The sequence below is a fragment of the Zonotrichia leucophrys genome, chromosome 1, assembly GCF_028769735.1.
Source record: "Zonotrichia leucophrys gambelii isolate GWCS_2022_RI chromosome 1, RI_Zleu_2.0, whole genome shotgun sequence".
Lineage (NCBI taxonomy): Eukaryota > Metazoa > Chordata > Aves > Passeriformes > Passerellidae > Zonotrichia > Zonotrichia leucophrys.
The window spans coordinates 115,457,182-115,470,781 of record NC_088169.1 but is presented as its reverse complement, the minus strand read 5'-3'; the positions used below and the strand labels follow the sequence as shown (position 1 = coordinate 115,470,781).

Here is a 13,600-nt window from a genome sequence, read left to right as displayed (position 1 = left end):
AGATACTGAGAACAAACTGTTCCCTGTGAGGGTGGGCAGGCCCTGGCACAGGGTGCCCAGAGCAGCTGTGGCTGCCCCTGGATCCCTGGAAGTGTTCCAGGCCAGGTTGGACAGGGTTTGGAGCAACCTGGGATAGTGGAAGGTGTCCCTGCCATGGCAGGGGTGGCACTGGATGAACTCTGAGGCCCTCCCAACCCAAATTCTGGGATTCTGTATCTTTGCTTGTCCTCTTGCTGTGTCCAAACCTGGCAATGTGTTTGTAGCATCTTTGGGTGAAATAGCTGCTGTTGGCATGGCGCTGCTGATCCAGCCAGCCAAAAGCTATGGAAGGCTGGAGCTGGAAAAATGATGCCTTGTTCTGCAAGTTCAGGGACCCACAGTGATTCATCTTCAGGCTGTTTGCAGCTGAGGGAGCAGAGCAAGGCCCAGCAGCTGCTGATGGTGAGAGCAGGGGAGCTGCCAAGGCACAGGCAGTGGCATTGCCTGCATTCCCTGGCTGGAAGGCTTTCCTCAGCCTCCCTGCTGAAGAGAGAATAAGTTTTTAGATGCTTGAAGAGCCTGTTGAGTGCATCTCTCCTGACTTCCTCTCAAGCAGATGTGGGACTTGATGTATAATGTCACCTTCAGGTCTGTAGCTTCCAGTTAAACCAGTGCTTGTGCTTCACGGAGATCCATATTCCATATTGCATGGGTTTTCCCCAGTAAAGCAGTCATGGAATAGTTTAGAAATCTGGGCAAGCTTGATTCTGTGGAGCAGCTTTGGATTAATTTGAATCCTCTGTTAGTTGCTGTCTTTGGATTGATTGCTGATGGCTCTGTCAGGAGATGCACAGACCCGTATGAAGTCTCCAGCTCATGTCAGGAACATGTAGGATATGTGGGATATGGACCAGCAGGTCACCTCATTAACCCAGTCACCCCAAAATGCTGGCCAGGAGGGAGCCAAACCCAGCCCAGCTGCAGCTTCAGCCCTCTCTGGGACATGGATATGGGCACAGACATCAGGTCCCACCCAGGCAGAGCAGGGTGAGATGTGGCATTGCCCTAAGGCTGATGCTGAGAAAAAAAGTGATGTGCAGCCCTAATTAACAGCCACTTAATTGAGTGATTTGCCCAGGCTGTGTGGGATACAGAGCAGGATGTGTGAACACCCAGCCAAGGGGGTTTGAGCTTTGCAGGAAGTGATCCGAGGTCGTGGGCAGAAGCTGCTGGAGCAGCTGTGAGCCTTTTTTTTGGTTATGTTGAGAGTTCCCAAACCTTTGCAGGGCTGCACATTCTCACTGTTCTCATCACCCCTGGGAAAGTAAACCCAGAGTTCCTGCTGCTCATCTGAAGCCCTACTTTGTTTTTTGAGCAAACACTGCACAGCCTTAGAAAGCCCAACAGAACAGGATGCTTTTTCTTTGCTGGTGAAAGCAAGTGTTAAGGACTGGATTACAAGATGGGAAATGGAGCTGTATTTTTATGGGGCTCTTTTGTAATTGCAGGATTATGTCTAACAAAGCTCCTCTTCAGCTACACCAGTATTTCATTCCCTTTGGATGCTGGTGACCCCAGGGCTTTCCTTACCGTGTTAAACTCTCTGAGATGGAGTTTTTCATTCTATATTCAAGATATTCAAGATGGAATTTCCCTTTTCTGCTTCTTAGTATTTTGTTAACCTATTTTAGGAATGATTTCTCTGGATTTATACCAAATATAGCAGCCATGACTCAGCCTCTGTTCCTGGTTTTGGACTCAGGGATGCACTTGCTGCTTTTGCATTCCCTCTGCCTCTGTAATTTCCCCCTCTAAGTTTCTAATCTGGTCCCCCTGCATTCCTCCAGGAGCTTCCTTCAGTTTACATGGCTTTCCTATTGACCTCAGGATTTTCAGGATTGTCACAATATTTTATAAAAGGGCAGCAGCAGAAGAATTCAGCACAGGGCATAGGACAAGGTGGAATGGTTTTAAACTGAACAAGGATGAATTTAGGTTAAATATTGGGAAGGAATTCCTGTCTGTGAGGGTGGGCAGGCCCTGGCACAGCTGTGGCTGCCCCTGGATCCCTGGCAGTGCCCAAGGCCAGGCTGGACAGGGCTTGGAGCAGCTGGGACAGTGGGAGGTGTCCCTGCCATGGCAGGGGTGGCACTGGATGGTTTTTAAGGTCCCTTCCAACCCAAAGCCTGGGATTCCATAATGCACCATATCCAGGCTGTCAGACTGTCCCAAAGCCTTCAGCTGGCGTTTTCATGTGCCAGTGACAGATCTGGAGCTGCAGGGTTCTTCTGCAGCTCTGGGGAGATGCTGTTCCTCCACATGGAGCAAAGATCCTTGGAAGATTGCTCCCCAGCAGGGGCTGTGCTCTGCTGGAGCTGTGGTGGGGCTGTGGCCTGGCTGGAATCAGTCACCCATGCACACCTTGCCCAGGATTGGGCTCACACAGAGGGGAGCAGGAGGCTGGAGAGGCACAGGAAGCTTGGCAGTGATGCCAGCTCCGAGTTCCAAGGTGGTTCAGGGGCTGATGAGGTTTTTTTTTTGAGTGCCCTCTTAATTGCTGGTAATTGGCAGCACAGCCTGAGCAGTTCTGTCTGGTTCAGTTCTCTGTTTGCCTGCTCTGATGTCTGCAGAAGATTTGCAGGATCAGATGGCAGCAGCGAATTGCAAATCAGGAGGATTAGCATTTGTATCAAATATGCTCCAGCAGAAGGAGATTACAAGTCCTGGGTCAGCAAGAGCTCAGGAGTGTAGCTATGGAGCTGCTGCTGTGGTGGGGATGGGAATTCTGCTCTGCTCCTTCCACAAGGCTGCCTTGACAGATCATAGAATCATGGAATATCCTGAGCATCAAAATCCTGCACAGACACCCAACAATCCCACCCTGTGCCTCAGAGCAGTGTCCAAACACTCCTGGAGCTCTCCCAGCCCATCCCAGTGCTCCATTTGGGTGAAGAACCTTTTGCTAATAATAACATTTAGCTTCTGCCAACAGGTTGTGTTCTCCTGTGAAAATGCAGAATAAAATCCTTCCAAAATGGTGCTCCTGTCCTTCAGTATCAGACCTCCCTTTCTCTTTCCAGCCAGTGGACAGGTATTTTACATCAGATAAGAGACCAGGAGAGGAGCAGGCACACATTTGGTGTTTTTAGAGCTGCTTTTAGTGTTGGCTGAGCTGAACAAAGGAGGCATGTGAGAACATCAATGGCAGCTCGTCCACACCGAGCTGGAAATACCTGTGGGCTCATGTTCACTTAAAAACTGAAAGTGAGAGCAGGGGAAACCTGGGCTTCCTCTGCCAGGGGCTCAAACACCCACAGAACACACAGATGAGCTGCTGCCTGTGGCAAACAGGCTGCCTGAGGGGGAAATGACAAGTGCCACCCTAAAAGCCTTTGTAATTACATTTCCATAGCCCTCAGCCACACTGGGAGTACAAATCTGACACTGTTGTGCTGATGCTGAAATCTGGGCACAGCTGGGTTTTAATTTCCAGAGAAAACAGAGGGGTGTGAAGTGCATCTTCCTCTCCTTGTTTTGTGTACCTTCCATCTTCCTCTGGCATTGCACTAGGCATGTTCTGCAGGTTGGGGGATGCTGGTGGGATGGCACAGCCCCAGAAATGGCAATGAGTGACACCTGTGCCCTGGGAAATTTGTGTGGAAATACTTTATGGAGTGTCATTCACTGTGCTCTAATTCTAAATGCAGGCACCATTGTGTTTAAATTCACGTAGGTAAAGGAGTGAAAACATAAAATATGTATTACAAATGTGATTAAAGGCATATTATTAATTGAAAAGGAATAGCCAGATCATTCTATAGTTATTGAAAGAAGTCAGTTTGGGAAAAGCATATAGAGGAAAGGAGGACCTTGGGAAGTGCCTTGCTGTGTAACATTTGTTCTTTCTGAAGTGTGTATTCCCAGGCTCTCCAGATCGTAGAGGTCGTGGCTGCTCTCATAATTTGCCCTCCTTTTCTTCCCCTCAAGGACATTTTTTCCCTGCTGTTGCCTGGCAATTCCTGTGAAGATTGCCCAGGCCCTGCCCTGTGCTTTGCCTGTGTTCCCTGTGCTGGTCACATTGTCCAATATCTCTGCACTTGCAGAGGATGCACATCCAGTCTGGCTTCTCTCCTGCCCACAGTGTGTGCTGCCTCCTGGGCTGCTTATTATGTATTTAATTCCTTCTAGATCCCCTGTTAGCTCTTCCTTGCTGTTGGATTCATCTCTTAAAGCTGAATTAATCATTGAACAGAAACCAGGAACTCAGTTGCTGTTGTTTATTAAGGAAATGAAAAACATGCCACCAGTATTTCACAAAACATCTTTTGGGAATGCTGAGTTTATTTTCCAGGCATGGCAAAAAAACTTGTGAATTCATTAAAAAATAGAGAGAATCTTACCAAAATTAGTCCCTTCCCAGACTGGGGGTTTTATCACAGTTATTATCAATTTAGGCATTGTCAGAGGACAGAGAAATCTGGAGAAAGGAAATCTGTCTCTTGAGTAGGTGATGTGCACCTGTTGTATGATTGATAGAGTTCATTTAAGATGAAAATTGAATTGTTAGGGAGAAATGATGGCAGAAAAAAGCCTTATTATGTGCAGAGATGAGGCTTATCAGCATGAAAAGAAATGTGTCACAAATTGGTTGCAAATCAAAGGCCTGATTTTTTTCCTTCTTTTTCAAAAAGGCACAAATAAGGGTGTGCACTGTAAATCATGGAATTGCTGTGTAATGTGTGCTGGGATCTTTTGTGAAATATAAAAAGGCTTTTTTCTCTGTGGAGTTTATAATATGAAGCTGTGAGGCTACAGATAGCTCTGTGTGCTTAAACCAGGTGGGTTTATTCTGGCTACACCTGAGTGTTGCAAAACCAACACTGAATTCTAAGAATAATTAAATTATCAGTCATAGGTGCAGATATGGAATTGTTAAACTTGGAAACAGCCTCTGAGGACATGGAGTCCAAATGTTCCCCTGGCACTGCACCACGAGAGCTGGAGAGGGGATGGAGGGACAGGACCCAGGGAATGGCTCCTGCTGCCAGAGGGTAGGGATGGATGGGATATTGGGAATTGGGAATTGTTCCCTGGGAGGGTGGGCAGGCCCTGGCACAGCTGTGACTGCCCTGGATCCCTGGCAGTGCCCCAGGCCGGGCTGGGAGCCACCTGGGACAGTGGAAGGTGGCCCTGCCCATGGAATAGGATTTTCTAGGTAGCTCCCAACCCAAAGCATTCTGAGATTTTGTGCTGTTTAACCTACACAGATGCTGAAGCCCTGGTTTTTTAAGCGGCTCCTTGGCCTTGCAGCCAGGAGGGATCAGAGATGAGTACAGATGTTCACATGGGAAGGCAGAAATTTGCTTGGCTGCTTCACACTAATCTTGTCCTTTTTAATATTTCCAAGACACTTCCAGGACTTTAATTTTTTTTTTTTCTTTCAGCACTCACTATTATTTAAAGGAAGAAGGGAATGGCTGATCTGTAATTTCTGCCATGCCATTCATTCCCCAAACCAATCTTATCCCCCTGATGGGAAGCAAGGAAGCAAAGCTGAGTTTTGCAGCCATCACAGGCTGGGGATTTAGTAGTTCTTTTTTTTTCCTGATATAAACTGCAAGCTGTGAGCTCCTTCAAACTTCTTTTCCCACTCTTTAGTTCGGGAAGGTATGTCCAGAAATCTGTGAAAAGTGTTAATTGTTGACTTGCTGTGGCCTTTCAGCCCTTTCCTTTGTGCTGCTGCAAAAGCATTCCTGGTTTTGGCCTCCTGGGCTGGGTGTATTCACTGGAAACCTGAACGAGTGTTTAGGTGAATAAAAGCACTTCCAAATCTTCTGGAATGGCAGGCTGGAAAATTCTTGGCTTTTCCAGTGGTTGTGAAATATGGATATGCTAACTGAGTGCGTATTGCATGTGTTAGGGATCGTGCTGTACATGCACTGATTATTGGCTGCTGTCCCTCATACAGTGTCTGCCACTAACCTCTGGTAATTCCTGTATGGAATGTTTGACTTGGGTTTGAGGCCTGGGACAGCTTTACAGACATCTGTAGCTTTCATTGAAAGGTTTCCATTGTGGTCATCTGTGTAAGCTTGCTTTCTGTTGTGCTGGTTATGTGTTGTTCTATTGCGCTCTGCCTATGATTGTTATGATTTTCTTCATTTCTTAATTTGAGTTCTGTTTGTTCATCCCTTGGCAGCTTTCCCCCAAAACATCACCAACTCCTTTTGCTTACTTTTCAAGTGGTACTGAGTTGCCCTGTATATTTTCTGGCCTTTGGTGGGGCACATCAAGCCCAGCATAAATCTGGAGTCTGTTTTTCTCCTTCCTCGTAGCTTGCTTTCCCAATGCAGTGAGGGAATGCCACTGTCTGCCTGTCCTATGGAGGGGAAAGACTTTCAGGCTCCTGGGCTTGTTAGCACAGAGCCTCTTGCCAACACAAAATTACAAAAAGACGACGATAAACAAACTTCTTGCCAAAGCTCCCTTCCTGCTGACAGATTTAGCCTGGGCCCTCCTTCATCTTCCCTGGTACTGCTTTGTTTCAGAACCAAGATTCCAAAATATTTAAGGAAGAAAGGACTGTTAGGGAGGATTGATCCCCTCTGTTTGCACTGCTCATCCTCCTGTTTCCCAGTCTCTAAACCCATCTGGGTGCATCCGTCAGCATGAGGAGAGGAAGAAAAGAGGACAGGGAGAGATTTGCTTTGCTGTTTGATGGAAAAGTGGGGCTGGAGCTGCTCCTCCACCCTGCCTGGGGTTTCCAGTCTTGACCAGAGAACAAATCCCAGAAAACAGGAGCTGGGTGAAGATTGTTAGAGAGCAATGAGGAACAACCTGGCTGGAAGTGACAAATTACAGCCAAAACCTGCAGCACAGTGGATTTGACCAAATGAAGCCCAGGGGAGTCTGACCCATCTGTTATTAAAAGGATATCTCTGCCCTCATCTGATTTTAATTCCAGGAATATTGTATTGCTGATGTGCCAGCTTTGTACAGTGTGGTTGACTCCCAGACAAATTTAAATGTTTATCCTTTGTGATCCATGGGAAGGAGTCATGTTTTCAGTATTTGGGATATGGCTTCAAAGGGATTCTCCCATCTTGGGGGGAGTAATTATAAAAATTGAGGAAGGTTAACTAGTGGTAGTGGTTGGAAATTTGGCGCAAAACATAAATTAAAGCTTGTCTTTGAGGATAATGTGATGGAAAATGGGTATTACACCTGAATCCTGGCCCTGCCAGTATGGTCTGGTTTACCCTAGAATCATGGAATCATTGAGATTGGAAAAGCCCTCTGAGACCACTGAGTCCACCTGTGAACTCAGGGAAGGCCACCACTGCCCTGTGTTCCCTGAACGCTTCCAGGGATGGTTATTCCACCTATTCCAACCCTCCCAGTGAACCCACCCTTGAGCCCATTGCCCTCCTGCATCTTCTCTGCATCTGTAAAACAAAGCCAAAGAGGTGATCAATTATTTCATATTTTTAAAGAGCTTGGAGGAGGGAAGATTGTATTTATTAGTGTCAGAAATTGTATTTTCATGGGTTTTACTCTTGTGTCTGGTTGTTCTGGGTGACTCCTGCAGTGCAGCTTCTCTTAGGAGAGGGAGCAGTGGTTGGCTGGGAGAAAGGTCTGAAGCAGCTCAGATAAGAAAGATAACTAAGAATATTTTGGTTTGTTTTTGCAGTGCCTGGGTGATGTTGTGGTATGGATGTTTATAATCCAGGCTTTTCCTGGTGGCCAGCCCAAATCTCCCAAGGCAGTGCTTGTGGAAAGGAAGGAGCAGAGAGAAGTGTCCTCAAGCTGTGTGTTCCAAGCAGCCTTTTCAGCAGAACATAATGAAGTAGGGCAGGGAAGACAAAAGGAGGGAGATAATCAGCCGGAGGAGGCCGTGGCTCAGTCGGGGAGCACCAAGTACAAGAGTGCAGCAGGGTTCATCTCCAAAGGGAAAGTCAGCAAGGCCTCAAGTTAGAGAAATTAATAGCAATGTATCAAGGAAGTCGTTTGAGAACTGCTGAGAATGGTTTGGGACTCACTGGGGCAGATATGTTAGATCTTTTAAAAAATACATGTATTTATTGGTTACCTGCTGGTGAAACCCATCAGACTTGCAGATAAAAGGCTGGGAATTTGCAGCACAGAATTCATCTGCATTAAGACATTTTCTTCTCTGGAAACAAGTTAATATAACCCCAGCTGTGCCAGAATATTTTGGTTTTTCTCATTCTGAAATTTCTTGTGGGGGAACTGGTTCAACTTGGAATAAGCAGGTCTGGTGGAAGGTGTCCCTGCTAAGGTTCCTCCCAATCCAAACCAGTTTGTGAGTTTATGATTCAATCATTTCTCATTTATTTAGGCTCAGAGGGGTGTTTGTGTCAGCTCTGCCTAATTCAAATAGGCAAACACAGTGTGCAGGTATTTTGCCATCACATTCAGATTCACCTGTGCAACAAGTGATCCCACCTTCCTAGTCCTTTTCAGGGAGGGCAGGGATTTCCTTTACAATATTTCAATATGCAGTCTATAATATTCAATTGAATTAATAACTGAATTATCATTTTTTGATCCTCTGGCTTTTAAGCAGATCATAAACTTCAGCAAACGAAATGTCGAGATTTTTCCTGCCTCAGCGTTTATTTTTTTGGTCGGTCTGAGGTCAGCAAATTCCAAAGTCAAGAGCTGCTTTGTGCTTATAAATGATCTATTTAATTTTTCATACAATGAGGACAAAAGGGCTTGTTGCTGTTAGAGATGTCAGGTTTTTCTTGGTTGATTGGAAAAGCCTGATTATTTAGTTCTTCATCTCAGAGGAAACAGCAGTGATAAGGATGTGGCTCCCTGGAGTTTTGTCTCCCAGGACATTTTCTTGAGTCTCCTCAGTGAAGCTCTGAGTGCTCCTGCCCTGGTTTGGAGGTGGATCTGACAGAAGATGCTGTAGGATGTAAATTTTTGGGAGCTGGAGGAATTCACCTGGAGAGGAGAAAGCAACCTGGGGTAGCGGGAGGTGTCCCTGCCCATGGCAGGGTTTGGAGCTGGATGATCTTTAAGGTCTTTCCCACCCAAACCAGTCTGGGTTTCCATGTGTCAATCTGATGGGTTCACATTATATATTACATTATATATATATATATATATATATATATATATATATAAAATACATACATATATATATATACCCCTATTATATATACATATAATATATATATATAATATAAAACACAGTTACATTTCTATAACAGGTTCAATATTTTGTTTCCCACGTGAGATGTTCAATCAAGTCTTAAGTTAAGGTGTCCCTAAAAAAAGAATAAATTAAAGAAGAAGCTGCTCATTGTAGAAACAAATCTCTGAGCTTGTGCCCACTGTCCCAGCCTTTTTTGGGGGAAGGTGGGATATACCCTTGTAACTTGCCTAAATTAACCTTTACCAGATGAATTGGAAGGTAATTTAATTATTGTTTGGTGGATCCCATGTGAGGGTCAAGCTTCAAACGACTTAAGGGAAAAATTGTCAGAAAATTAGTGGAATTTGCATGGAGTGTAAGGTCAGGAGGCCTTTTCATGTTCAAGGAGACTTTGGCTGAATATTATTAGCATGCAATTTGTGTAAAATTCATTTAAAGAGGTGATGTGCGGGTCAAGGAAGAAAAGTATCTCTTTTCTTTGTTCATACTCTCTCATGTTGGTTCTGTGCCACCTGATGTGAAATAAATTACTTTTGGCACATAGAGAAAATAGTACCCTCTCTCCAGAGTGTGAGGAATGGGGCTCTCAAAAGGCATTGCATCCCAGTGGCACAAAAAACAAGGCAATGGGAGTTTAAAGGGAAAATCACCTTGACACAAGAAATGACTTGAAACAAAATGGAAAAATGTCTGTTGTTCAGAACAGCTCACTTTCCCATTGTTTACTCTTTTCTTTTCAATTCAGAGCTGCTATTTAATTTTTGGAGAGCCTGAAAGATTAACCTGTCCGTGTCACTGTTTTAAAAACCCTGCAAAATCTATTTATTTCTCTGTAAAGATTTCATTCCTTTGTTCTGAAAAGATAATGATAATAACTTCGGTAACCTCCTGGATTTTCTTTATTCTTTATTCTTTTAGCTTTTAGATTGGGCCAGAGATTGGACCTGATGATCTTGGAGATCTTTTCCAGCCACAGTGATGGAGGTTGCAAACTCCACTGTGGAGATGGAGGGATCTGGGCACAGTGCTTCCCAAGGCACCAAGTGAAGGGGAAACAGTGGGATGAGATGTTCCTGATTCCCAGGGGGCACACTCATAGAATCAGAGTCATTAAGGTTGGAAAAGCCTTCCAAGGTTGGGAAAACCCTCCAAGTTCATGGACTCCAGCCATTCCCCATCTCTGCCCAGGCCACAGTGACCATTCCCGCCCTCCCCTGTGGCTCTGTTTGCCCTCCCTGGTGTGATGGGAGCCTGCCCTGCGCTTTCACAGGAAGGATGAAATGGATGAAAAGGTAACCAGGTTACAGGCACCAAGTATCCCGGGACTGTTTGCTAGCAGCTTATTCCCATGGCATTCCTGCTGGAGTTACTCCTTGCTGGAGTCTCTCAGAGCAACTGAGCGTGGCTGGCTCAGGGATTAGGGAGCGCTGGGAGCTCCTGCAATAGAGCAGCGCTGGTGTTTGTCTGTTTATAATTAATTTTTAGTAGTCTTTTTGTTGGGCATTCATGGCCACAAGCGAACTCTGCAGGTTCTGGCGGTGCAGAAGGTTTAATTTTGCTAATCCTGTTTTATTCCCATTTCAGTGTAGCTGTTTCAATGCCACAACATGGTGCCTGCAATGAATTTGAAATGTATTTTCGGATGGCATTGTCTTGCAGAATGGGAGAGAAAATCATCCCTCCCAAATGCCGTTTGCAGGGGCTCTTTCCTGCTGGCTGGAAATCCCACCCTGCATACAAAGCAGGGAGGAAGCACAGACCTCTTCCTCACAAGCTCTCAAGCCCCCACCACGATTACAACCTTTTTATCTGGGATAAAAAGCGTTTTCTTTCATCCTTCTCAATAAGAGTGTTTTGCTTTTACCATTTGGTACAACACCTAATGCAAGCCGCACATACTCTGTCATTTTTTTCCCCTGAATTATGATTTTTTTATACTCTTCACACACACAAGAGTACAAATGAAATGGTGCTGGCATTGAAAAGGCACTTTAGAAAAGCAGCTGTGATTCCAGCCCTGCCTGGGAGCAGGTCCAGCTGTCACTGGGTGGTTTTTGGGGAGGAACAATGGAAAGGTGAAGAGTTACCATCCTAAATTTTGTTCCATAAAATCACAGAATGGTTTGGGTTGGAAGGGACCTTAAAGCTCATCCAGTCCCATGGGCAGGGACAGCTTCCACTACTAGATCAGATGCTCCAAGCCCCATCCAACCTGGCTTTGGGCAGTTCCAGGGATGGGGCAGCCACAGCCTCTCTGGGCAGCCTGGGTTTGCACTGATTTTATTCAAGATCTTCTTAATGCTCTTAATGCTGTGTGTCAGTGAAGCCACTGATGGAATTCTGAGTCTCCCTCTCTCTTCCCACTTGCTTATAACCCTGATTTCCTTTCCTTAGAGAATGGCTCCTTCAGTGCTAACTTGGGGGTGGAGGGGACAGCTAATTAATTAAGCACTAATTGTTGTCAAGTCAATCGGTGCTAACGTGTAACGTTTGACTTGTTTACTCTCCCGAGATAAAGTGAAAGGAGTTAATGATGTAACAAATTGTGTCCCCTATCATGAGGGACTTGTTTGGAGAGAATGGTGTTATTTATGAACTGTAAAATAACACATTTTAACAAAACCCCCAGATTTTGAGGCGAGATGGGTTTGGTTCTGGTGTGAAATTACCACTAGATAGCTGCGGAGACAAATGCGTCGCCTAATAAAGCTTAATGACTGATTTTCCCATTAATCAGAACTGAGAATGTGCTTCATTAAGATAATTAACTGAGCCAGTTGCTTAACTGACAGTTAGGAGACACAAATTCCCAAGTCACTTGCTTTCCTCCTAATAAAACCCACAAGAAGCTGACCCTGCTGTGTGGATTTTATCGGCGAGGGGAGCACGAGGGCTGCTGAAATCTCCTCGCTCATGGAAACTCCAACGGTGGGACCAGGGGGTGGCCCTGCCCAGCCCCACACAGCAGCCAAGCCTTGGCCTCCAGGTTTTCACAGTCAGCTCACGCTGGAAGCTCACCAAGACCTGCCCTTCTCCATCTGGCCAGCGGCGAATGATCTCTGATCTGCTGCTCTCTGAAAGGTCAGGCCTTCGGTGCGCTTGGTTTGATCACCCAAGAACTGCTCGCTCTTCCAAGGGGGACAATCCCTTGCCTGACTTTGTGGCTCCTCCTCTTTGTTCATCTCACGCTGGAAGTGGGGTCATGAGTCCTGAGCCCAGGGATGTGGAAGATGAATCTGCTCCGGGTGCATTTGTAGGCAGAATATGCAGCGCCGGAGAAGTTGTGGGAATTAGCGGAGAGATCCAAAACTTGAATTATTAAATATGCTATCTGGTTGGAACGTCTGGTTGTAAATCCCTTCCTTCACAGCTGTCTGTGTCTGGAATTCTAACAGGGTGATGCTATCAGGGCTCTGCACACAGACAGCGACTCGGGAGCCAACCCAAGGCAACCGTCTCAACTCTGCTTTTCTTTTGTCCTCAGAGTTCCCGGTCTTCCAGCATGAATCCTGTTTACAGCCCCGTCCAACCTGGGGCTCCCTACGGAAACCCGAAGAACATGGCCTACACAGGTAGGACAGGGGCTGGGGCTGTTCCTGATCTCTGTGTGTGGTGTGGCTGATCCCTCAATGAGGGAGAAAGGTTTCCCATCAGGGAGCCGGATGGGAACGTGACTGGCAGGAGAAGCCCTTCAGCAAGGCTGGTGAGAAGAATTGGAGCTGAATTCATGCAGAGAGGATGCCCTGGAAATCCTAAGGAAAAGGATGCAAAGGGCTTTTTTCTTTACATTAACAAACATGCCAGTAGGTGCTGGGACAGTCCAGCAGGAGAGGGTTCCCCTGAACCACTGGGGTGCACGTGCTGGAATAATCCAGCTGTGGAAATGAGGATCCCACAGCCAAGATCCCCTTGTTTGGAGAACACCCAGGTATTGTGATAAGTGGTGACTTAAGCTAAAGTATTGACTGATTTTCTTTTTATATTTCAAGTTGTGTTTTGGTAGAGTTAATTTTATGTGGAAGAGCAAGTCTGTTTTCTGTTTGAAACCTTCTTTAGAACTGAGTTGTCTAAAAATGTCGTCCTTATTACTTGATAAAGATGTTTACCATCATTACATAACTAGTGGGGAACTTAAAGTGTACTGATATGGAAAGAATTCATTTGGGACAGAAATGGTGCTTTGGAATAAGAAAATCCCAGTTCAGGTGTATCTGGTTTTCCCTGTGGATTATGTTCACCTTGACTTGCTATGATCTTGAACCCCCGTACAAAATCAGCCCTGGAAAACTCCTTTTTATGCCATTTTGGGGAATGCAATCAGCTCTTGGGTGTCATGTTGTGTTAGAGCTTCCTGCTTTCTATTTGCGTTGGCTTTCACCTCATGTGTGGAATTATTTGGGAATGTGCTTTTGATGAGGAGAGTGGTCACCAGCA

General features: G+C 45.7%; 1 protein-coding gene across 6 annotated transcripts in view; it reads left to right on the top strand.

The window, feature by feature from the left end:
• The window catches only part of FAM168A (family with sequence similarity 168 member A), a 120,635-nt gene that overhangs the window by 47,893 nt on the left and 59,142 nt on the right, over nt 1–13,600 (top strand). For 5 of the 6 annotated variants that reach the window (XM_064728602.1, XM_064728628.1, XM_064728610.1 and 2 more), the window contains one exon: nt 12,651–12,738. The exons of the other annotated variant lie outside the window; for it this stretch is intronic. In XM_064728602.1, coding sequence (XP_064584672.1) covers nt 12,669–12,738 — 70 coding nt within the window. In that variant the 5' untranslated portion in view covers nt 12,651–12,668. The remainder of the gene's footprint in view (nt 1–12,650; nt 12,739–13,600) is intronic. 6 annotated transcript variants of the gene reach the window in all.